The sequence below is a fragment of the Mus pahari genome, chromosome X (genome assembly GCF_900095145.1).
Source record: "Mus pahari chromosome X, PAHARI_EIJ_v1.1, whole genome shotgun sequence".
Lineage (NCBI taxonomy): Eukaryota > Metazoa > Chordata > Mammalia > Rodentia > Muridae > Mus > Mus pahari.
The window spans coordinates 147,143,671-147,170,678 of NC_034613.1; the positions used below are offsets into that span (position 1 = coordinate 147,143,671).

The 27,008-nt window shown below is 39.4% G+C and overlaps 1 protein-coding gene across 2 annotated transcripts in view; it reads left to right on the plus strand.

The window, feature by feature from the left end:
• The window catches only part of Arhgap6 (Rho GTPase activating protein 6), a 488,517-nt gene extending 461,716 nt beyond the window's left edge, over positions 1-26,801 (plus strand). For both annotated transcript variants that reach the window (XM_021187414.2, XM_021187415.2), the window contains exons 10-13: positions 11,644-11,741; positions 22,526-22,800; positions 24,258-24,338; positions 24,896-26,801. In XM_021187414.2, the coding sequence (XP_021043073.1) occupies positions 11,644-11,741; positions 22,526-22,800; positions 24,258-24,338; positions 24,896-25,590 (1,149 nt within the window). In that variant the 3' untranslated portion in view covers positions 25,591-26,801. The remainder of the gene's footprint in view (positions 1-11,643; positions 11,742-22,525; positions 22,801-24,257; positions 24,339-24,895) is intronic.
• Positions 26,802-27,008: the final 207 nt, after the last annotated feature.

Genomic DNA, 27,008 nt, shown 5'->3' on the forward strand with positions numbered 1-27,008 from the left:
TTTGGTGGCTGATGATGGGATGGATTCCCGGATGGGGTAGTCTCTGGATAGTCCATCCTTTCATCTTAGCTCTAAATTTTGTCTCTGTATTTATATCCTTTCATGGGTATTTTGTTCCTTATTCTAAGAAGGAATGAAGTATCCACACAATGGTTATCCTTCTTGGTTTTCTTGTGTTTTGCAAAATGTATCTTGGGTATTCTAAGTCTCTGGGCTAATATCCGCTTACCAGTGAGTGCACATCTAGTGACTTCTTTTGTGATTGGGTTACCTCACTAAGGATGATATCCCCCAGATACATCCATTTGCCCAAGAATTTCATAAATTCATTGTTTTTAATAGCTGAGTAGTACTCCATTGTGTAAATGTACCACAGAATGTAAGTTAACTGTTGGTATAATCACATCTGATCTCCTTAGATGGACTATGGAAAATATACTAAAAATAAAAAGGACAGTGGAAGAAACAGAAGAGGAGAAGGACATAGATCCCAAATCAGGGTCTGTGAAAATAAAATGGAACCAGAAAACTTGACTGCAGTCCTGTCTCTGCTCTGTTACATGACCTCACCTTTGATTGCTTTTTCTTTAGTTATCAAGAACTAGTGTTAAATGAATGCTAGCCATGATCCTTTTTTAGGTCTAACATCTGTGTAGTTTGGTGCTCCAGAACTGACTCCTCCTTTTATATTTCTTTTTTTTAAAACTTATTTTATTAGATATTTTCTTCATTTACATTTCAAATGCTATTCCGAATGTCCCTTATAACCTCCCCCATCCTGCTCCCCTGCCCACCCACTCTCACTTCTTGGCCCTGGCATTCCCCTGTATGGGGCATATAAAGTTTGCAAGACCAAGGGGCATCTCTTCCCAACGATAGCTGACTAGGCCACCTTCTGCTACATATGCAGCTAGAGACACGAGCTCTGGGGGTACTGATTAGTTCATATTGTTGTTTCACCTATAGGGTTGCAGCTCCCTTCAGTTCCTTGGGTACTTTCTCTAGCTCCTCCATTGGGGTCTCTATGTTCTATCCTATAGATGAGTGTGGGCATCCACTTCTATATTTGCCAGGCATTGGCATAGCCTCACAGAGGTAGCTATATCAGTGTCCTTTCAGCAAGATCTTGCTGGCATATGCAAGAGTGTCTGCGTTTGGTGGCTGATTATGGGATGGACCCCCAGGTGGGGCAGTCTCTGGATGGTCCATCCTTTCATCTTAGCTCCAAACTTTGTCTCCTTTTATATTTCTTAAAAGCCTAGAAAGAAAAGTAATTTCATCACATATTTTAAATTCTCTTGCCAGTCACTATCTTTGAGAATCATTTCAGTTATACCAAGGATCATGGAAGTTCATACATATGAGTAGATAAATATTCAACTGTATATGTGTATAATTTTTTGGTATTTTCATTTTTTTAATTCTTTTAGAATAATTGCTACCCCAAATAGTGATGAAGCTACACAGACAGAACCTGTTAGCCTACTCTCCATAGTCCCTCGCAAGTTTTATGAGCTGGAAAAGGGATAAAGTGCTACCATTGACATTAGAAATGAAAGTTTATTAGCAGAGAGAGCTGTGAGCTTTTCCTTAAAAGCACAAAGCACCCTGCAAGCAGGCATTCCACAGAACTGGTGGAAAGGATCGAGAAACCCCAAGAAATCTACCATCTAAATGCTGTTCTGAATGTCCTTCATTTTCTAATGCTGAGAATGTTTCCTATGTGACCAGAATCTGAATTAATGGGAAATGGGAAAAGGAAACAAAGAATGTTGCTTTGACTCACAGTATTAAAGAGACATCTAAATTCAATAGATATTGGGATTCAAGAATTGACTAGCATCTGGGGTTATATCTAAGTGACAGAGTCCTTACCCTTTATGTCTGGGGTCTTGGATTCTGTCCCCTCAAGCCACAAGAATATGGGGGTTTTGTTTGGTTGCTGTTCATTGGTTTGTTTGTTTTAGGTGTCAGATTAGCCACTTGTTTGTAAGTCTTCAGAAATAGGTCTTCAAGGTCACAGGAAAAATGTAATATAGTAGCTTATGTTTATAAAATTACTGCCTAGGAGACTGAGTCAAAGACATTCTCAGGGTGCTAGCTACCAGTCTGAGTTATAGAGTGAATTCCATGACAGCCCAGGTTACTGTTTAAGGCTCTATGCCAGCAAAGATTATAATAGTAGTACTCAATGAATTTGCAAGGAATCTTGTTAGACATTCATATTCCTACACTACTTTTCAGAATATAGAATCGAATAGCACGGTGCCCAGGAATCAGCACTTTCTAATGAATCCCTTCAGGAGAGATTCCTATCGTGCCTAGGGAAATCACATATTGGGAAATACAGATTGAACGGAAAAAGCATGACCTTTGGGGTTAGTTATCAAAATTCAGATTGCCTCCAAGCTATGTGTGTGTGTGTGTGTGTGCACGCGCACGTGCATTTGTTTGTGTGTGTGTGTGTGTGCACATGTGTGTGTGTGTGTGTGTGTGTGTGTGTGTGTGTGTGTAATATAACCTCTGACCCCATGACTAACTTCTCTAAGCCTTTATCTTCTGTAAAAAAAAAATTAGATTAAAGGGCCTATTTTGCATGACTGTTTTGTAGACATTTCATTTAGAAAAGGTATGTATCACAAGACTGACATATATTGGGCTCAAAAATCAAACTAGTGCTGTTATGACAAGTACTATGGCATCTAGTTATCAGGCACATTCAAATGCTGCCTTGGAAAAAAGCCAACTGGCCATTGCAAATAATACTGTCACCTGCTAGCATGTGTGCATATTCCTATTCCTGACTCTATGCTTCTATTTTTCTTTCCAGAGCATTGATAACTTTTTCTATTGTTTTTTGAGACAATGTTTCTCTGTGTAGTCTTAGCTGTCTGGGAACTCCCTCTGTAGACCAGACTGGCCTTGAATTAGCAGGGCTCCTCCTGCCTCTGCCTCCCTAGTGATGGAATTAAAGGTGTGCACCACCACCACTTGACCACATTGATAGCTTTTTTAGTCATTCCATAATTAACTTATTTTTGGGTTCATTGAAACCAAATGGAATACAAATCTTATAATGGCATGTATTTTGTTTGCCTGTTAATACATGGTATCCCTGCAATATACCAGGGTAGCCTTAAGCATACATTTCTTCTGCCTTATCCTTTCCAGTGCTAAGAGTTCAGGCATGCACTATTAAGTCCAATGAAAAGAGAGATTTTAGGTTGTTCTATACACTGACACCCACACCATCTAGAAAGTACTTGGCAGAAGATAGCATTCCGTAACTATGTCTTGAATACTGTGACTCTACTGCCAGGAAAAGAAAATGTATTTTTATTACTGTTTTGATTCAGTGCCCTACCCCCACAATTCCTATACTTTTAAATCATGAGTCTCCGTGTTTGTCAATAGCTATTTAAAAATTGGTTAACATAAAATGGTACTTTCTGAAAACACCAGAAATAGAAGATGAGAATCATTTGTTTGCAGAAAGGATTATTGGTATCCCAAGTAAAAAGCATTCGCTGAGGAAATCATTGACACACTATCTGGTCTGCAAGCTGATGCTTCTGTGAGAGATGGTAGGGATCCCAGTGAAAACCACTCCTGACTCTTGGAATTAAGGAGAGTTTCAGAATGGAGTAGAGAAAGCTGTAGGTTTGCACTAAGGGCTGATATTACATGGACGTTTTTAGGAAAGGGCAAGGAAGAGAAGATGCGCTGGAGACATACTAAATACAGTGGAGATGTGGAAAAGAAACATATTCTCATTGCATTTCTTGTCAGCCCAAGCTGGAGAAGCAATAAGGGCACTTGGTAAATTTTAAATGCACACAACTGGCAGCAAAGGTCAGAAGACACGCAAATTTATGAAGCAATCCATATTTTAAAATATATTTTATGAAAAAACTTTAACAAAGGTCAGAAGCTATAGTGAGGTTCCCACAAGCTCAGCTGGGAGACAAATTGTGCTTTGTATTCTTTTCATTCCACAGTGTGGATTACATTTCTCTAGAATTTCTTTGTGTGCTATTCAAAGGCTGTTTTCCAAGTTATCAAACAAGAAACCACCCCAGGCAATGCATCCCTCTGATTGTATATGCTTTCTGTTTCCACACCAAGAGAGAAAATTACCCACCAGTTGTATGTCCCAGGTTGAGCTATGCGTCAACATCAGCTTCTCTAGATACTACCAGCATTCCATAAGGAATAAGGCAAGTTTGTGTGCCTAAGCAATGCCATGACTAAGTAGTTTATTTCCAAAACATAATGCCTTGCCACAGGGAAAAAGTAACAGAGGAACTTTGAATCAGAATCTTGGATAACGAAGCTTATTGTTGGCAAAGAAAAAATATAGAGCCAGGAGATCTTTAACAATCTTCCTCAATACGTCCAAGCTAGTCAAAGCATCTTCCTACTTCATGTTTAAGCCAGCAGATATGTCCAGTAGCCAGTCTGAGTTCCTGCTGGGGCTTTGATCACCTGTCCTTGACTGTAATGACACAACACTTTTTCTATTGACATCATATCCAGGTAGAGAGAACAAACCATTACTCCTGAGCATTTCTATTGCCTTTCACCTGTTGCCATGGAGCTAATTTTTCTTCCTTTATTTGTTTGTTTGTTTGTTTGTTTGTTTTCATCATCCTTGAACAAACTCTTTGGATATTTCACTATTTTTTTTCACTAAGGTTCTTCAATTACTTAGAAAAAAAACTTCTAGAAATATTCATTGTAGTCAGGGTGTTATAGATCATACCTTTAATGCCAATATTCAGGAGACCAAGTCAGGAGGATTCCTATGAGTTTGAGGACACCTTGGGCACTATGGTGAGTTCCAGGCCTGAGGTTCATACAGCCTGAGAACCTATTTTAAAAAACAAAAGCAAAAAAATAATTACCAAATTGAATTCCTCCTTTACCTCCACCTACACCCAGATGCTCCTAAAATAATGAACCACTTGTCACAAGAGAGTCACACAAAAGGTTTCATATTGATTTTGACCTTATTTGAGCTTTTGCAATCCGTAACAGCCAAAGTGATTCTTTTCAGCTTGTTAGCGAAAATGTACCCATCATGACTTCCAGTGGCATTTACTTTTGCTGGGGAGTGTTAATATTTTGAAATGCCAAAGCACTCTTCTTGGTCAAGTGCAAAGGGCTGGATGTCTGTGGAACACCCAGTGGCGTATATGGTAGGGCTGGGTCCTGGGAACTGCTGTTCAGGGAGCACCTAATGGTTTGTTATGGAGAAAACTTTTTCCCTCTTGGTAGTTTATGGAATAAACTACCTCATAGCAGTTAGACTCTAGGCAATCATTCAAGGTTTCATTTTTAATTTGATAGGGTAGATTTTAATTGTGACAGTTTTATTCCTTCATATGTGCAGTGTTTACATTTTTTTCTCTGAAGCGAGGGAGTAAAAAGTTCTTTTGATTTTTGGAATAACATTATGCTTTGAAAGAACACATTAAAATCTAAGGAGTTGAGTCTCCAGATAAACACAGCCATAAATGGTACCCCTAGAAAATGGCTAAAATTACCAAATCCTTGACTAAAATCCAGTTGAGATTTTGATGGCAAACAATGAATTCAGTGAAGGATCATGTTGAACCAGTTGGGCTTTTTGTTTGTTTGTTTTGTTTTCATTTCAACATGTGTTGTTGTTTGATGAAGAAATCTATTTTTTCTCATGTTTCCCCTTTCAATATAAAGGAAAGCCTTTTCTAGAAGCTTGGCGCCTAGGGGAGGTTAATCAGGATTACACATACGATCTTGCCCTACTGTTAAGCAAGAGTAACTAGCAAAGCCTATCACAGTTCAAGTCTACATCTGAGACTATCCCCCCCTTCCAGAGACATGCCTTATCAGGATGTCCCAGGAAGAAGTTATGAAGTCTGATGTGGTTAATTTTTTGTCCACTTGACCCACATTATGGTCTTTGGAAAAGAAACCACTTTGAGAAAACTTCCCCACCAGATTAGCCTATGGGATGGCCTGTGGGGCATTTTCTTGATTAATAATTGATGTGGGAGGGCCCAGTCCAACTGGAAAAAATGCCACTTCTGGGCAGGTGGGCCCGAGTTTTATACCCAACCAGGCTAGGAAGACAGTGAGAAGTACTCCTCCATGGCTCCTGCTTCAGTCCCTGCCTCTAAGTGTCATCTGTGAATTCTTGCCTTAACTTTCGTCAGCAATGCTGTGACCTGAGAGCTATATGCCAAAATAACCCCGTTCCTCCCAAAGTTGAACTTGATTATAGTGTTTTATCGCAGCCATGAATATATTTCTTATGAAGCTTTTTTACTACTAGCCCTCCTTTTAATAAACATGGTGTTTTCAGATGTGTTAACCTTTGTGATAACTTGTTCTAAAGGAAAATGGGATGAGTAGGGCAAGCACACGGGATTGCAGATGCAAGCACGGGAAGGCACTCAACATGTCCCAGTTTGCCTTAATTATAAGCAGCACAACCAGAACCAGATCTCAAAAGCTGTGGAGTCAGATACTTCTTAGACAGCAACTCCACCCCTGTGATAGTGAGCAGAAGTGACCAGCTTGTATGAACATTTACTATTAATTTAGGGACTTAATAAATAAACAAGAATCCAGTTTAAAAAAAAAAAAAAAAAAACCTCTGCTAGGAAACACGGAAACACTTGTGCATACCTTTCCAAGAGTGAGGCGGCTAGGGATCACACTGCTCTTTGAAGCTGCTGTTGCCTGCTAGTTTATTTACTCAGGTTTTGCTTCCCTATGAAGTCCCTAAATTAATGGCAAATTAATGCTTATCCAATGTAATTAAGTCTGTAGATTAAATATATTTTTATTAAGTGATAGTAAATGAAAGGTACAAATACAGAAAACGAGAAGTCACTGGAAAGGATGGCAGTTGCAGCTTATGATGCGAGCATTTGAAAATCCATTCAGGATATCAATTCCATCTCCTTACCTTTGTTTCCCCACTGGATCCATTTTTTTTAACCATTATCTCAAGGAAAAACATGTTTCTTTTCTTATGAGTTCTAAAAGGTTCTTTAAATCACTCTGTAACAAAAAAAATGGGATTTAAAGGTAATAATAGTTAATAAATTCTATGTACTCAAGTTAGTTCTGCAGACTACATAAGAAAACACTGTCAGCTCTGTAAGTTGTAGAGCTACGTCCTTAACTATATCACTGGATGTATATGTAAATCCTTTCTCCAACCCAAAATACTATCTTGGGACATTCAGAGAGAAACTATATATAGCCCTGTCCCATTTTATGTGCATTTGTTACCAAGGAAAAGTCACGTCTACTACATAAAATAACCCTCAACAATTATAATCACTTGGCAGTCAAGCCTAGTTGAATGAGTAAAAACTCAAAAATGCAGGATAGTTCAACCAAATGTACTGCACGTTATCTTTTAATAATGACACTATTTCCTGTATTGTATTATATTATAATAGTCCAGGTTATTCTGGTTATTCACACTGGTAATTTGTCATTAGACAAACCATATAGTCTTAGGGACTCGGACTGCAGTGCTTGTGTCACTCCAAAGGACATGCATGCTCTTATTTTTCAGTGGGAAAAGATTGGTGCTTGGAACAAAACTATGTACTACATATCCAAGCATAACAAATTTTAAATTGAATTAACTATGAATATGTGAGCATTTTCCTAATTTGCCCCTAGATGTATTTATAAAAATTAGTTCAAGATATACATTTTTAGCTTATATTATTTTTGCTTTGCTCATCTTTTTTTCCAGTGCTGGGAATCAAACTTAGGGTCTTACCCATGCAGAGCACACACTCTTCTACTGAGCAGCTCCACCCTTTGCTCCCTTGACTTGGAGTTTTAATATGTAGCCCACATGTGGCCTCACACTTATGCCTTCTCCATCAGCCTTACAAATACATGCCATAATGCCCAGATGCATTCTTTTTTTTTTTTAATCTCTCTTATGACCAACAGGATGGCTCAGTGAATAAAGTTGTTTTATAACACAAATCTCATTACCCACATAGTGGAAGGAGACAACCAGCTTCCACAACTTGTCCTCTGACCTCCACGTGCGCAGTCACATCAAATACGTGAACATAGAAAATAATAAAAATATTTCTCATTCTTATGTATTACTTTTTAAATGGGCATAAATGATCTATGCACTTAAACATAAACTTAAAATGATAGGGTTTTAATTGCTTAATTTATCTAATATAGTAAGAGAATACAATCTATCACTTTCTAAAATACCCACACTTTTTCCTTTCATTCCCTTTTAGTTCTCAGATCATTGTTTGTTTGTTTGTTTTTTAATCATAGAGGCTTAAATACCATCTGTATGTGTCTTTCATATTTCTATGCTCAGACAGGACCTATAAACTGAATTTCAAGTCCTCATTTCTGACTGCCTACTAGATACTTGTGCTTGGTTGTCTCACAGACCTATCAACATTATCCTATCAAAGCCAAACTCCTGAACTTCACCCAACCTTCTTCTCCTTTACCATATCAAATTCAATCAATAGATTCTCCATATTGTCACCCAAGTTGAAAAACTTGAAACCATCTGTTCTGTCTGTCTCTCATTATCATCCTTTCCTTTCAATAAATTAACTTAAATTGTCACCATTATTACCATCATGTTTAAGATCGTAATATTTCTCATCATCTTGTCACCCTGGTTCAGCACCAGTATTACTGGTTGGAACTCATCAGTTGTCCCTGTTGATTTTTCTTGCTTCAACCCTGGCTTTCCATTCAATCTACTTTCCACTGAGAAGCCAGACTGATAACAATTGTGTTAGTCATCATATCAAGATCTCTAATAGCTCCCCACACACTTTGAACAAAAGCAGACGTCTGAATCATGATCAAAAGGACTCTGCAACATCTGGCCCTGGCTACCTGCTTCCCCCTTACCACCCACATCTTCCTCACTCTTAAAATCTTGCTAGAGTCTCGCTGTTCCAGACTCAGGACTTTTGACATTAATTTCTTCCTTCTGCCTGGTGTAATATTCTCCAACTTTACTTTTTTCCCCTAAAGTGTCTTTTTCCCATGACATGATCATCCCATTTAATTCTACATCTCTTTCAGCATTTCTTGTCACCCTTGTTTGCTGTTCTCTACAGGACTCATGTTATGCTTCCCTTGTGTATTTGTTCAATGCCCATTTCCCTAGATTTGTTGCCAGATCCCAAAAGACAGTGATTCTTGTCTGTTTGGTTTGTAGCTGAATCCTTAAAATTCCTTTCCTGGTATTTACTCTGTAAGCATTGACCAAATATCGATGCAATGAATGAAGACTGGACATGGAAGAGAGCCAGGGAGAGAACCATAGTGGCTCTAAACTAGATGATGTCTGAAACACTGTTAGAAGAGAAGATAAGAACTACCTACTTGGGAGAGCAAGCCAGATGTAGTTTCAGCAAGATGTAGTTTCAGCTCTAAGGATAAAAAGAGTTTCTAGTAAATAACTTCCAACCATGTAGAGAACTTTGATGCATATTTTAAGGAAACTGGGTTAAAGTTAGCAAGATATCACTTAAAAGGCTCACCAACTGTATATATATATATATATATATATATATATATATATATATATATATATATTCCTTTTCCTCTAGAAACACAAACTAGTTTATGAAATTTGAGGGTTCAGAAAACTGGAGAGTTGAAAGTTGAATGTGATATCCAGCATAGCTTCACCCAGACTACAAATGATTTCGAGATCTATCCACTGCCGCCCCCCACACCATTATTTGTTGAAATGCTCAGGCTACATGAAGCTGGAGACTGTCTCTTGTCTCGTGGTTTTGTGTTGTCTCTAGTAGGGCCACATGCCTATTCCCCAGGCAGATGTGCTGCTCTTGGAATGGAATGGTTGGTCAACTTAAATGAAGGTACACCTCACCCTTGAGCCAAGGCTTGGAGAGTAGCTGGTTCTCCGGGGAGAACTAGGATATAACTTTTCTAAGAAGAGGGGAATGGTGGGTGCTAATGGCTAACAGATGGACACTACAAAGGGGTAATGAAGGCTTGAACTTTAGACACTGCAGTTGGAATGGAAGGGGGGGGAGAAGTAACAAACACAGGAAGTCAAGCTGACCTCCTGGCTATGACTGGGAGTAGACAAGACCATAGGCTTGGACTCACCTTGGAGATTTTGAGCTATGTGGCTAGAATTTGGCGATTTCATTCATGGGGTTTCAGAATGAAGTAGGAGGACAAGATTTATGAGAGAAGGAAGGCATTCTCTTCCTTTCTCATCTCTGGTTTTGTTAATAAGATTGTTTCCAGCTTCTCTAAACTCAAGAACAATTGAGTAGTGCAAGAGGCAGAAGGCAAATTCTTCCTCCAACCACTTATTCTCAGAAGACTTATCCCTGTGGTTTTGAAAACTCTTCTCTCGGCATTTACATGTGAGAAATGTATTTTCTCCCAGTAGTCTGAGTTGCTTCTGCTTGAGCTAGCAGAATCAATGGAGTTTAAAACTCATGTCTCTAGTTGAATATGTAGCAGAGAATGGCCTAGTCAGTCATCAGTGGGAGGAGAGGCCATTGGTCCTATGAAGGTTCTATGCCCCAGTATAGGGGAATGCCAGGGCCAGGAATGGGAGTGGGTGGGTTGGGGAGCAGGGGGAGGGAAGGTATAGGGGATTTTCAGAGAGGAAACTAGGAAAGGGGATAGCATTTGAAATGCAAATGAAGAAAATATCTAATTAAAAAAAAAAAAGAAAACTGCAAGTCAGAGCTGGGTTCAATCTTGTCCCTTAGAACATTTCCACATGACTGTCTTAAGACTGTCTTTAAATGCACTGTGGATTAAGCTGGGAGAAGTGGGGTACTTGTGTATAATGTTCCTTTTGGTGCCCATGAAATAGTGATGCAAGAAATATTCAGTAGCAGTTGGGAACAAGAAATGAGGAAGGGCAGATGTTGAATCATCATAGCTTGTACAGATAGGATACCTGCATTGGTTTTGGTGTTTTAGAATGTTTATCATTGACCATGTATTGTTTGTTGCAAACTGTCAATACAAAATGAGTCATTTACATTAGAAACTATTTGGGTTACGACTTTTATTCCCACTTTACAGATGGGTAAACTGAGACAAACAGGTCCTTGTTAATGTACAATGATAAAAGTCCTACAACTAAAATGCTAGACCTAGAATTTAAGGACTGTGGCTCAAGGACATGAAAACTTAATCAGCTGACTATATGTTCCAGAACATCTCAAGACAATCATAATTTATGCCCATTCTCTCAGCATAATTCAACACATGAACTCTTGAAAGTATCCTCACTTAGATATAAATCATGAACACCATTCCTCTTACCTATGATTGTTTGCTTACTCAAAGCCAGGAAAATCTAGTCTGTACAGCACAAGCATCCAAATAACTAGACAGGATTTCCAGGCATATGACATTTTGGATGGTGTGTGGTAACAAGATAATATTTTAGTTTGTCCTGAGAATTGAACATGTTGTTTGAGTTGGTATAAGCTTTGGTTTGAACCAGTAAGTCAATCTTCTTTCTTAGGGATCCAAGGCCCTTGGTGTGTGCTGACATAGTTACTGAGGCCATGCTTTGCATCTTTGGCAGGGTTTTGCTTATGCCTCAACATTTGGCTCTTCTAGGTTCCCCCAGATCTCCAGAATGAAGTGCTGATCAGCCTTCTGGAGACAGATCCGGATGTTGTGGACTACTTGCTCAGAAGAAAGGCTTCCCAATCCTCGTGAGTATGCACATTTTCCAGCTACTTGAGCCACATTGGGGATTTTAATTTTTCATTCTATATCTATAGAATTTAAACATAGCCATTTTTGCGTGCAGAGTGACACAAGTAGTATTTTGACTTTTTTTGCCATTCTGGATAAACTACCTAAATAGAATTTTAGTCTTATTGACTTACCAAATTCCAAGCCACTTTCCCAGCTATTTCTTGTTTGTTTTCAACTTTCTCTAGCACCTTCAGAAACTTTTGATTGTGTTCATTGGGGTGGAGGGGGGAGTTCAGAACCACTGGCAAGAAGATAATGTGCATAAATGATTCTAGCAGGCATGTCCAACTTGTGTCCTCTGGCTGTGTGTGCCTCAGTATAGCTAAGAATTCAGCCCAATAGGAAACCACAGACTTGTTTCTTTGTAACTTTGTCAGTGACAATTTTGTGTTATAATGTAAAATATCTGGGAATGCCTGTTAAGAGTCTTGATAGATGATTAATGCCCTGTTGGCTTTCTGGGGGTTGGGGGTCTTCCTTATGCAACTTTACAGGTGGGAGCAATCCATTTCCAAACCACAAGAGCAACCTTTGCTGAGACCTAAGTGCCCCTTTGCAATGAGAAGTGTGTAGTTTTCTAGCTCTGTCATTATGTATAGGTTGCATTGACTTCAAGAAAATGCACACTATACAAGTTTGCAATAAGGAAAATGCAAGGTGTGCTGTAAGTTATTGCTTGCTATCATGTTGCCTTGATAGGAGCACAGAAATGGGTTCCTTGTCCAGATTTTATGTTTAATCCCAGCAGCTGCTACGGAGGCAGAGTATTTTGGAGGTGCTAAACATTTGGAAAGCCCAGATACAGGTACACCAACCAGGAGCACCATCACCATACAAACACCCAGCCTTAAATTTAGGACAGGAACAGTTGACTATGTTCTCTCTTGAGGATATCACTGTGCTATTCTTTTAATCCATGAATCTAGGATATATTTACCAATGTTCTGTTGACTTCAAAATTGGCTTTAATCCTAGAACCAATGACATGCCTTAGCCCAATTCATATAATTTCTTTTTTTTTTTCAGTCATAGATTTCTTTTAAAGATAGGGTTTACTTGGATATAACTTAGAAATGAGACATTTTCAGCTATTTCTCAAGGCTAATTGTCACATTTGATTACTTTTCATTTCAAATTATTTCAGGTGATAATAAAATGATACTATTTAGGGAAATTTAATGAAAAGAAATTCTACATTGTTTAATCTCCTTCTTCTCAAGCCAATACATTAATAGCTCAGCTAAATTCAGCTTGCCTCCCATTCCAGCAGTACAGGAAAGGACTTGTAATCAGATCACCCTTTCAAATGCACTGTAAGAAAAACCAATTTCTGTGCCAATCAATATCAAGGAAATTTCTGGTTCAAATAAGATGTTCTGCTTGGATTCGCATTCCAAGAAGCACAAGTAAATATAAATCTATAAAAAGTACAAATGGCCCTGCATTTCAGGGTCTTGTTTTCATAACAGAGAATTGGAACTGCACTTAATTTTTTTCCAGATTTCTAACTCCCATCAAGGTGTAAATTCTCATTTCTCTGTAACAAACCATATGCTCCCAGCATTTTAAAAATCTTACTTGTTTCTCTGCTGTGGGCAAGAAAACAAAAACAGTGATGTTTCTATTTCTAACTCCCTAGTTAATCTTCATTTGTAACATTTTGTTGCTATATGGTAGGAAATCTAAAAAGCGCATTAACCTGAAAAAAAAAAAAGGACTGTTGACTGTCCATATTTCTTTTGTGTGGCTGTATTCAGATAGGTACAGTTGATTTTCAAAAGAACCATTGACATGAATGCAATATGGTTTTCACGAATGTTTTTGGCATATAAATGCCAAGGTAAGAACAGAATCTTTCCGTCTCTGCTCTCAGGAAGAACCAAGTACACATATTAAGCCCACATCAAGTGGTGTAATTGTTCTGCCCTCTTTTGTTTCCAATCCTTGTATGCGTGATACTTTAGGGAGAAGAGAAGGAAGATTTTTTTTTTTATTTTGGTTTGTTTTTCTCTCGGCACAAGCAAAGACAGTCCAGAAGGCCACTATTAATGCCATGATGTAAAATATAGATATTTGTGCAAATAACATTTGATTTTAGTGACCTTCTGAGGCTTGGGAAGTTGGTGGTCATTTGGGGCCATAAACATACACTTCCTAACCTCCCGGTATATATGGAGTACTTCAAATCTTGGGAAGGTGCTTCTGATTAGAGAGGATGGAGATTCGGCATTCCCAACAAGCTCCCCTGTGATATCGTTGCTACCTGTCCATGATTTACATCTGGGATATAGGAAGCTTAAAATGCCAAGGCATTTTCTTGACTGTATGTACATTCAGACCTGATGGGAGAGGTATATTATTCAGTATGTAACAGAATTCCAGATGCTTAGACATAGTCTCAGACTTACCTGCTCATTCCAAACACCTGGAGATTGTAAAGAATGGCTCCATGGTTCTTGCTAATTTGGTCTGGATTGGAATCCAGTTATTGGGATTTTTCAAAGCCCCCCACATGATTCTAATAAGCAGCCCAAACTCCAAAGAACTGACTGAGATATACAACTTGGATTTTCTATATTTAAAATACCATGGAGATTTGGGTGGTGTAAGTTTTGACCTTCAACATGTGTCCTTGGTTTGATAAAGGAGTAGCACAAATATTCTGGCTTATAAATACACTTGCGGTTTGTAGAAAAGAAAAAGCTGTGGTTTGCATGCTCACAATGGCTTCTGGGGAAAGGAAGAACATGTAGTACGCTTGGAACCTCAGTAAAGATGTGACTGGGTCTGGGTGTTTCAGATGACTCGTCCTGGACTTCATCAAAAGAGCCAAGTTGTCATCTGTCTGGAGATACAATAATGAAAGTAGGCAGGTGTGTCCTAAAATAGCAGGCTGAGGTAGGTGGGGTGACATTAAAATCAGAAACTAGTGATAAAGGAATACAGAGACAAAATACCACTATAATTATGGATTTATAGTGATTATAAATTACAGTACCCCAAACTGACAGATGGTGCTGTCTACATTGGTACTCATGTCAATTAACCACCAATCAGCTATGTCTGTGTAATTTATGAAACTGCTTGCAAGCTTCAAGTTGTGATTGAGATCTCCTTATGTCCAAATTCAACTCTATTGCTATTAGATTTGTTCTGTAAGGTATGTTTATTGATGACTCTGACTCCGTTTTCTCATCTATTAACTAGAGATTAAAGTTACTACTGGGTTACTCTGAACTTCACCATATGGTTCATTACAACTACTTGCTTGTATAAGAGGCATTGTAATATTTATGAGATAACAGATGACCACAAAATATGGCCCATGAGAAAGAGATCTCATCGGTTCTAAAAGCATGGCTCCTTATTCACTTTTGACTTTCTTTACCCTGAAGCCTCCATTCCCCAGTTCACATACATAAGTAAAGCATGAGATCCCTTATGGACAAGTGGAAATGCCCCAAGATTTAATTGTGGGGGGGGGGGACTAAATGAGTTTTAAAACGAGTTTAAAGTACAGAATGAGATAATTTTTATTATTATTATTTATTATTATTATTATTATATTTCTCTTTTGAAAGCACTAATATTTTGTGATATTTGATAATCTAGTGATTTGGGTTTTTCCCTTTTGTGTACAACATCTGAATTAGGTGAGAGCAAGGAGAATTTATTGTCTTTTCGTGTGCTCATGCAGTTCAGTGTTTAGCTTCAACGAAAGTGGTATGCCAAGGGTGGATTAGAAGAGATTTTCAGTATCAAAGTTGCTAGGCTTCCCACTTTTTAGCAACTTGTCTGGTGTACTTGCTAGAATTATGTGCTCTTTTCTTCAGAAGTTCCTAAAGCAGACTCCCCTCTCTTTGATCCAGAATATATGTTAGAATATAGGGGAGGAGGATTGAATGTTAATCTAAGAGGACCATGCAGGCTGAATGAAGACCTTTAAAGCTAAACAAAAGCGTTCATAGCAGGGTCAGGACTAGGGTGAGGCAAAGGAAATACATATCTAGGCACCAAATTTAATGAAATAACCCAGTCATGAACATACCAGGGTAATACAATATTTTAGAAAATCAAATTTGATTCCCACTAGACAATGAGACGCAAAAGGGAAAACATCTTTGAAATACCCATACCTTATTCAGCCATCCAGGTTGTCAAGCTGATGGTAAAATGTGTGGGCCTATCCTAAATGGAGGCAACCCATCAGTCATGTTTTCACAACCCCCCCTTTGTCTCTTTTAAATTCAGTTACTAAGTGTGACAGTTTCTGTTGATCAAATGACAATTTGAAATGGTTTTTTGTTAAGTTTACCTGAGATTAGATAATGATAACATTGTTGCATATAAATGATGCATTGATGCTTAACTCATTGTGAAAGGTGCCAATATACCTATTTTTCCTTTTTTTAGTATTTTTTTTTTTGCTTCTGTAATGTTCTAGGGCAAGAAATGACCCTTACATAAAAATAATTAATATTGAAATGCACAGTTTTCTTTTTTCACTAAGGTGGTTCAGGCCCTGGGAGTCTGCACAAGAAATGCTTAGTAGAACTGAACATAATCCGGTGTGAACACGATCCATAAATCTACAACTGGGGAGATGGAACCCAATGGAGCTCTGGATAATCTATGGCATGGAAGCTAATTCTAATAATAGTTCTCAAAAATTTCAAAAGTGGGCTTTAGAAAACCTAAGGATCCAGGCATGTAATCTAAGCAGTATGGAGTTGGGAGCAAGAGGAGCAGGAGCTTTGAGGCCAGCCCTGCTACATAGTTAAGTTTGAGGCCACCATAGAGGGCATGAGACCTTGTCTCAAAAAAATAAACAAAAACACAGTAAAGAAAAATTTCCTGTTTTCAATCAATTCCCATAGTTGCCCTGAAATATAATAGAAATTCAACTAAACTAGACTGAGAATTCATTCCTACCCACATGTGGAAACAAATTTAACTGTATTTTGGGAGAAAGTAGATGCAAATGAACCAAACCCATAGTATCTATCTTTAAGTTTTAATGTAATTAAGTTTGTTAGTGACCCTCACAATGTTTTTACTGAAATTATAAAAGAAAAGCAATAGGAACACCTGTGACCAGTGCATCAAGATTATGGATGAAGACCTCTATTCGTTCCAAAAAGCAAGTTAAGTACTATAAGATCTTTGTTCTTTATAGATAGAAATCCAACCCTATCATATATCAAATTTCTGTACTGTGAAAGAGTGACAGGTTTCTTCTAATTTAGTGGTATTTTGTTCAGCTTATCAAAATCGTACCATTTGGATCATTCATTCTAATCTATCAATGCTCACAATTAAAGGCGTCTTTGACTACTCTGTGGACTACTCTATAATAGGTTGTAATTTTGGCCTACATTTGTACTGATTTTATCATCTGGAGCAGAGGTGAGATTCACAGAAGCACCTCTTCAGAGAGGTGTTTTATCCCTCAGGAGTCTTCCTAAGGGAGGCTTTGCAGTCCTGTGCGTGATTAATGTGGGAATCGCCATAACTCCAGGGCTGCTATGACAATGGATTACTTCCTGGTGCAATTAATAGTGCAGAAGATAATGACAAACTTTGCATTCCAGCAGACTGAAGTTTATCTATTAAATAATTAAACCAAAGACAAAGACAACATACTTTTGAAACCTTTGTCTTTCTCAGCTAGATAGCTCAGCTATGGGCTGGGCCAGTAACACTAAGAGTTGAATTGGAGTTCTTCATTTATTCACAGAACCAGTTCTGTATTTCCGGCCGCAGTGCAGGCTTGCTCACAGTACCCTGCCAGAGACTTTACACCCTGACCTGGAGAGACCAGCTAAGGGTGAGAATGTTGATTCACTCTCCATGTCCATCTCATGTTTGGTTAGCTAGGACTGGCCATGCATGCTGGGGATGGTCCTGGGGCTTAAGAATCTAATAAGTTACCCTCCCTGCTTAGAGACAAACCCATGTTGTCTGGCAGCCCATCTACTCAATAATCCACTGCACACTGAGTATGAAAAATGAAGGAGCTAGACACATTTAGACTCAAAACAAAATGACTTAGCAACTAACAGCTAACATTCTGTTAAGACCCCAAAATCACAGAAAGATCACATCAAGCTTTAGAGACAATGCCTCAGCTACTGCTACCCTCATGAAAGTCAAGTACTTCTGTAAGCAAGTACTCAAATATCTTAATGCTCACTTACAACAGCCTTGTTAAAGGTGGGGATCCCATATGCGTATCAGAAATAACACTTGTGAGACTTATTTCAGAGATTCTGAAGAGGAGGATATCTGTCTCCATCTGGGAATTCTTTTGAAATGGGTTCATAAGCAAATTTGACTCACCTCTGCTGAGAAAACAAACTGAACAGGATGTTTTAAACATTTTAAGTAGCCATTAGTTATAAGTTAAAAGTATAGCCTTTTAGTATTACCTCACCAAATGCTTAATAAATTTTACAGGGAGTCTAAACCTTACTACCTGGACTACTAGACAAATAAGGTATTTTAATCAACTACCAGTTTTTCTTGGCCATTTCTAATCTTAGGTCAGGAGCAAAAACATTCCAGGCTAGCTTAGTGCAAGTCCTACCATATAATGAACTTTAATAGCTGTCAGTATTATTACAGTCCAACGCAGCATGCCACATATTTTTCTAGCTGCTTCCCATGTGTACCCATATTGTACCCATTTCCATAGCTGGAATATAGCAAAGGGGGAAACCAAAAAGGGAAAGTATCATCTGTCATTTGATGGCACTGTCTCTGGCCCTAGCTACCTGAAGCCCTCAACTTTAAAACAATTTGTGTGCTTCTATATCTAAAATTTATCTTCAACCACTTCCCTAATTCCTACTTCCCCACAACCAAACTTCATTCCATTTTATGAGTCCTACATATGGAGGCTAGAGGAGGCTTAAGTGTTGGCTGTGATGAGTATAATATCATCCTTTCTCTAGTTGAGCCCCATCCATATCAAGGTCACAATCATTAAATTCACTTCTAGTTGAGTCAACACTACAGCTTGATCTTCATTTGTACTCTCTTGGCTTTTAGCAGATCTTTAGCCCACTCCCATATATATGGATTGGGATGGGAAGGAGGGTGATTATAAGAGACTCTTAAACTCCTTCATGTATCTGAATCTTCTATAAACACAATCTCCTGACCCTTCCCTAAGATTTCCATTTCAATAGGCAAATATGGCTTCCTAGGCAACATCTTGGCACTCAAAAGGATCTCCTGTTTGTTGTAGCAACCTCAATGCCACCTTGAAATCTTTCACGTTGTTTAGCATGGTGTCTCATCACGTGCTTAGTTTGCAGCAGGATCCATGACTGATTCAGACAGTTCAAAGTCCAGAGTGGAGCTTGCAGATGCATATTTCCAAATGATGGAGATGTAGCACTATTAGGGAGTGTATGTTCTCTCAGCTGCTAATTTGCAAATTCAACTTGGAGGAAAGAGGAAAGGGACAAGGCCCCTCTCTCCTCTTGATCTGGGTGATCCAATGCGAGCACTGAGAATGGAAGAAACTAGCAGAGTGATGAGACTTCATGATTCAATTATTCTTGATTGCCCTTGTTTTGTTTCCTTTTCACCAAACCACTAAACATGACATTGCCTGTTCTGCATTTTCCCAACAACTAATGTAAGTACAATTCCCCTCTGTATGCCAGCTCCATTAGAAGTGTCTAAAGCATCTTGAAAAAGTATGTGTAGTGGAGCAGTGTCATGGGAAGTAATGTGAGAGGGGGGAAGAAGAAAAACAATGGTTAGAGTGGTAAGCTGAGTTTGGGGTACAAAATATACAGACACCCCATAAGCATCTATGCAGCAACTCACACAGGACTCCATGTCCTTTGAGCCTTCTAGCCCTCATAGCAGAGAGACGTGCATTATTTATTACAGAGCTCTTCGTAGCACTGGGTAAAAATAAAAATCTACTCCTTCTATAGAAACCTTAAATGCTCCCAATATGAAGTCTTGAGAGAAAATTTTCTTCCCTGAGGTCTCTCATATATGCTCATAACTCCTGGCTGAATGTACATTTAGACCATTGCCCTGGATGTTTGTCTTCTACATTTCTGGTAAGAAGAAATGTGCAACACATAAGCTAAAATTATTGTGGCGTCTGTGAACCACCTCCAATCCACCATTGCACCAATAAAAGGAGGCAAAATCCAAACTATGCATTGTTTCAGATTGGCTCATGAATTGGGCAATGACTTAGACTCTTCCATACGATAAGGCTATGGTTTCCCAACAGTAGATATACAACCATGACTTAGTCTTATAGGGTAGAACTAAGACATTTCCATTAATGACTGAAAAGAAAATGTCACCTAAGAAGTGGAAACTACTAAAATCAACCCAATAATCTGACCTGTGGCCCTTCTGCTTCTGAATCTAATACAGTCACTTCTTTTAGTGTTCATAATAAACCTCTACCCAGAAGAGCGGCATCTCACAACAGTAAGCAACTACCCATTTGTATGAATTTGTTTCCCTACCTAGAATTAAGAAGAGGACTTTTGCCTTTAATTAGATATGGTGGTGAGTTTCCTCACCCCTTTCCAGGAGAAGCTGTTAGCTTTTGCTTGATTTTATTTTCCTTCTAATTCACTGGCAGCCTACAAGTCTGGAAAACCATCCCCATGGCTGTCCTTTGGCTCCTGCCTATAAGATTGTGTGATATCAGTTCAAAGACGAGGCAAGGAAAGATTTTAGTTATTCTATGTGGGTAGGAACTATCTTCATCAAAAGAGCCAGAGTCCAGGCTGCCTCTGACAGGCATGGCATATCACAAATGCCAGGACGTTTTCCCCCTGGGTACTAACCCTTGCTGGAAACCTGAGATAAAACTAGGGCCCAGATGAATCCACTTCCTTCATTTTGCATGCCAAAAACCATTTGGCTGGGAGAGGATTGCTGTGTGTATGTTTACCTTCTTTGAAACCACAAAGGATTTGTTTTGAAAACTGCAACAAATGGAAACCAAAGACCAGTAAAGAGAAGCAAATCGGGTAAGGGTGTGGGGAGGCAGAAGCACATAGTGAAACATTTAATCAACCTTTGATCATTTCCCTTTAAGATGTCAGGGCCACTGTTTTGAGGAAGGTAGAAAATAAAGATGTTTCCAGGTAAGACTTTGCCCAGTCCTGACATCCCTGGTATTCTCATTTTCCTGTTTCATTTACATTTTCTGTTATTTCTGTTGCTATGCCAACTCATAAGTATAGATGCTAGTGGTATGTGAGATAATGCCATAGTTTACACTGGAAAACTATTAATGCCTTGCAACTTCATGTTCTATGTATTTACATACACTCGGGTCTTTATGAGAGTAATTTATTTACCAGTTTAGCCACCTCTTCATACATAGACATTTCCACAGGTAGCACCATTATCTTCATCACAGGAAGTATAACTTAATTTGCTAAGTGTACAGAGAGAAAAGAAATGTTTACCCTAAAGCCTATTTTGGGGGGAGACTTTTATCTCTCTTTCTTTTTTAATCATTTTATTTGTTTACATTTCAAATGTTATCTGCCTTCGCGGTCTTTCTTCCACATATCTCCCACCCCCTCTCCCTCCCCTTTGCCTCTAAGAGAGTGCTCCCCACCTACACACCTACTCCTACCTCAACCCTCTAGCATCCCCCCTCTCTGGGGCATCAAGCCTCCACAGGATCAAGGGCCTCCCCTCCCACTGATGCCAGATAAGGCAGTCCTCTGCTACATATGTAGCAGGAGCCATGGGCTGCCAATGTATACTTTTTGGTTGGTGGTTCAGTCCCTGGGAGTTCTGAGGAATCTGGTTGGTTGATACTGTTGTTCTTCCTATGGAGTTGCAAACCCCTTCAGCTCCTTTAGTCCTTCCTCTAACTTTTCCATTGGGGTCCCGAGGTTCAGTGCAGTGGTTGGCTGTGAGTATCTGTATGTCTTAGTCAGGTGCCGATAAAGCCTCTCAGAGGACAGCCACACCAGGCTCTTGTCTGCAAGCACATCTTGGCATCAGCAATAGCGTTGGGGTTTGGTGTTTTCAGATGGAATGGATCACACAGTAGGACGGTCTCTGAATGGCCTTTCCTTCAGCCTCTGCTCCATTTTAGTCCCTGAATTTCCTTTAACTCAGAATTGTCCCTGTCTAGATTATATTTAATTCAGAAGACTGAGGAAGGTTTAAAAAAAAAAAAAGTCATTGTTTTCTTTCCTTGCTTAATAGTGACCCCCCCCCAAGGCTTTAACTCTTAAATTTAATCAGGCATCAATCCATGAGGCACTCAAGCAATGCAAGGTGGTGACAGGGATACATCTGTATTTACGTCCTGTTTTCGTTAAACCTCTTAGGTTTTATTCCTCTCTGCCAGTGGGCAGCATTGTGGAACACAGGCATGTGTGGGTTCATCTCCCTTTTAGTTGACCCATGTTTTATAACATTTCTGAGGATTTACTGCTCTCTGCTGGTTGAACACTGGCAACTACAGCAAAACTTGATTTTCTCCTCTGTTGCATCCTTCACCAGCTGCCACGTCTTGTTACATTTGTTGTGTTTTCCTGCCATCTTGTGATCATTTTATGGAAAACGCTTTCACATTATTGATGGGGATGTGTTTGTTGGACCATTGCTCAAAAGGTCTTTTTATTTCAGCCTCCATGTCCATGTCTTCGAAACAGTCCATTGGCAATTGTGTAATGTCTGAATCTGATTATACTTACACACCTGTATTATTTTATGCCAGGAGCCCTGACATACTTCAGACGGAAGTTTCCTTTTCCATGGGAGGGAGGCATTCATCTACAGATTCCAACAAAGCCTCCAGTGGAGACATCTCCCCTTATGACAACAACTCCCCAGTACTGTCTGAGCGCTCCCTGCTGGCTATGCAAGAGGAGAGGGCCCGGGGGGGCTCGGAGAAGCTTTATAAAGTGCCAGAGCAGTATACACTGGTGGGCCACTTGCCATCGCCAAAGTCGAAGTCAAGAGAAAGTTCTCCTGGACCAAGGCTTGGAAAAGGTAACTGAAGCCTGGCTGGGACAGCCCAATTACTTAATCACCTGCCTGTGGATGCAACATGGGTGGGCTATATTGGACCTTCTTCATCAGGCCCTTGTTTATTGTTTCTGCAATTTGAACAACATTTACTGAGTATCTGCTAAATATAAAAGATGGAAGAAAGGGATGGTAATCCCAAGGCATTGACTTAGAAGGTCCCTTCAACCTCTGATTCTCAAATACCTGTGAAGTAAGTGTATGCCCCAAACAGCAACTCATTTTCCCAAATGACCTTTTCTTTTTGATATCCAGAGGAACCTCTGTGTCCCTGCTAGTGGATTTGCATTGCCTAGTTGCTAGTCTAAGATGTCATTCAATTACTTCTGTTACTTTCATAAAGCAAAGCTGCTAAATCTACCATACAACAATGCAATGTACCAAAACCAGACAATGTCAGCATCCAAGAACAAAAGCACTAGCCTGGGTGTCACAATGATGTTCTGCCAATTCCAGCTAGCAGAATGTTGAAGGAATAACTGAGTTACACAGAGGCCTAAGGACTCCTGATAGGATAACTAAGAATGGTATGAATGTTCCATATATTGGAGCATCACAAGGAGTCGTTATTGCATGGAATTACCATGGAATACATCCTGGCTAATCTGTGTCCTGTAGTCTTGTAGGCACTTCTGGTCTCTTCTTACTTTGAATGTCTTAGTCTGCCTTATGATCTTCTGATACCCTCTAAGACAGTGATTCCCTACCTGTTGGAAGAGGGAGGAGAAAGAAACTGCTGGTGGCAGTAGAGCAGTGTCCCCGAGGGAAGTTCAGAATCTAGCAGTATTAGCTTTCTCAGTGTTCCTGTAGCTGGAGTCCATGTGGGCATTACCAACTGCCCCCTTGTGTGAGTGTCCTACTACTGTTATCACTCACAATGAAAGCAACACACAGGTTAGCACTCTTGTGGTTTGGGAAGTCAGAAATCACATGGGTGCACAGTACTGCCTTCTATTCTGGAGGATCTAGGGAACAATCAATTTCAGGGCCTTTCTAGCTTCTGCAGGCCTAGTGTCATGGCTGTTTCTTTCATGTCTGAAGCTACCAACATAACAGCATCTTTTCTTTTGCCTCCTTCTTGCCCTTTGGATGATATCAGAACTGTCTGGGTCCTCCAGAAGAGTCACTTAACCTCCAGAACCAGGGATATATGCAAAGTTCATCCTTTGAAGTTCTGAATTCTAGGGGTCATGATACACATTTACTGTATATTAATTCTGTTTCTCAGAAACATGTTATAGAAAGAGCATTTTTGGTCTATCCCCAACCCAACAAATTTCTTGAAGAACACATCCAAATAGTATTGTTTTGCATCTAGTAAACCTTGAATACTATATTTTATGCCAAAGAAATGTAATGATATTTATCGGTTTCATTCTTAACTTTCTCTGTTGTGGACCCCTTTATGCTGTCTTTCCTAGAAATGTCAGAGGAGCCTTTCAATATCTGGGGAACTTGGCATTCAACATTAAAAAGTGGATCCAAAGACCCAGGAATGACAGGTGAAATGCCATTTTAAAAATTATTGCCTTTACTTTAAAAAATGTATTTTCCCTATCTCTTCCTTGCTGTTGTTATGGTAGCTGCTTGTCAACCATTGTTCAGAAAATATTGAAAAGAGAAGAAGAAAGGGACAGCAGCTCTTTGGGCTTTCTCTCTCAATATGCTAAGCTTGAACAGTAGTTCACTGCTGCTCTTTCCCTAAAGCCTAGGTTGACATGACAGTTTATGTAGTTTGGCAGCTAAACTAAGCCTGTGAGAATCTATGTATGTGTCTAGAGTGGCCACATAGATGGTTCTGCTATCAGAGAGAACCTGCCATCACTCTTGCTAGGGAGATTTTCTTTTCAGGTAGTTAATAGCTGAGAGTATGCTGTACAGTTTCAGCTATAGAAGGAAGTAGAAAAAGAAAAGAAAAGAAAAGAAAAGAAAAGAAAAGAAAAGAAAAGAAAAGAAAAGAAAAGAAAAGAAAAGAAAAGAAAAGAAAAGAAAAGAACAAGCAGCGAATCCCCAAGGCAGTTGTCCAAACTAACTCCAGATCTTGCCTTTCTGGTTCCAGGTTCTTATGGCGACATTTTTGAAAGCAGCTCCCTCCGACCGAGGCCCTGTTCCCTTTCTCAGGGGAACCTTTCCCTGAATTGGCCTCGGTGTCAAGGGAGCCCGACTGGGCTGGACAGTGGCACTCAGGTAATTCGGAGGACTCAGACGGCGGCCACCGTGGAGCAGTGCAGTGTCCACCTTCCGGTGTCACGTGTCTGCAGCACTCCCCACATCCAAGATGGCAGCAGGGGGGCCAGGAGGCCTGCAGCCAGGTCTGAGCCATTTTTGTCCCTAAACAGCACAGAAGACCTGGCCGAGGGCAAGGAGGATATTGCCTGGCTGCAAAGCCAGGCCCAACCTGTATACCAGAGACCTCAGGAGAGTGGAAGAGATGACAGGCGCCCCCCTCCTCCTTACCCGGGGTCAGGGAAGCCTGTCACAACTTCTGCCCAGCAGCCACTGGAGCCTCCCCTGTGGAGGCTCCAGAGGCATGAAGAAGGTTCAGAAACAGCTGTGGAAGGAGGCCAGCAAGCCTCAGGGGAGCATCAGACCAGGCCAAAAAAACTGAGCAGCGCCTACTCCCTCTCAGCCAGCGAGCAGGACAAACAGAACTTAGAGGAGGCCAGCTGGCTCGACTGGCAGCGAGAGCGGTGGCAGATCTGGGAGCTTCTGTCAACTGATAACCCCGACGCCCTCCCGGAAACCCTAGTATAAGCCCGCCAGCAGCTGGAGCCCACCCTTCCAACAAACATCTTCCGGTCCAGACCCGGAAAACTTGCCTATGGACAATTGGACACTTGTTTTTCTTTTTTGTTTTTCCACACTTTGAAAAAGCAACACAAAAGAAAGTCCACTTACAGATTCACTTCTACCCCTGCCATTTATGGTAAGATTCTATTGCATAGCCAGCCTTGGGAAAAACAAACAAATAAATAAACAAACATGACAATTCCCAATCTCAAAACAACCCACATTGGCTCTATGTAAGAAACTCTTGCTTCGTTATAGCTTAATTGTATTTGTGTCTTCAATTTTGACTATTGTATATTCTGTAACAAATTATGTATATCAATATGATATATTCACAGAGAAGACAGAACAATTAAAAGAAATCACTGCACTTGTATTACACTATGAGATATATTAAGCCACCAGATTCTATATGCTCTGGAATATGCACAAGCGGGTATCTGTGCTTTTTGCCATCACTTTTTAACTGGGGACAGCCCTCCCTTCAATGACTAAGGAAATACTAACCAAACAAGAGAGAAAATGAGAAGCCATATTTTTATATAGTATTGAGACACAAAAGTTGTAGTCACTGAATGCTTTTTCATAGCGAGTATGTTTTAAGGAAATATTAAATTTGATACATTATGAAATATATTTTTAGAATCTGTTTAGAAAGGACTCAGCGAATGAAATCAGAGAAAGGTGGTGCCAAAGAGTACTTAAGAGAGTTTCCATCCTATTCTAGGTCAAATTTAATTTTATATAGGCCACTTATAATATATATTTATAATGGATTATTTTTATGTATTTTTCAAAACTACCAACTGAAATCCAATTTTGAAAAGTTTTAAAATCCAAATACACATTCAAATTATAGATCATTTCCCCCATCTGCCCAGTTATTAATATTAGCCCAATTACAAGCAATTCCTTGTAAAGTAAATCCTATGGGGGGAGCAAAAAAGCTACATCTTTGCGCTTACATTGTACCAAAGGCTGAGGAAATGTGTCTTCAGTATCTTCAGTAATATTATGTGTATTGTAATGTATGTGTTACTACAGTATACAGTACTTCAACAACTTCAAGTGTTACAACTGCAAAACCACATTTGACCAGCAGGTGGCAGTTTGCTTCAGTATTTTCCATTGTTTTGTTTTGTTTTTCAAATCAGAAGGGTCAGTGTATTATATACAAAGAGGGATATATATATATATATATATATATATATATATATATATATATATATATATTTTACTTACTCTTCATGTTGGCAATGACATTTTTCAGTGGTGTTTCTTAAAATTCTATCTTGTGCCATGATGAATAAAATGTTAAGCAAAGATTTGCTGTCAGCTCTTAGTTTTTATGTTGGCAATGAAATTTTTCAGTGGTGTTTCTT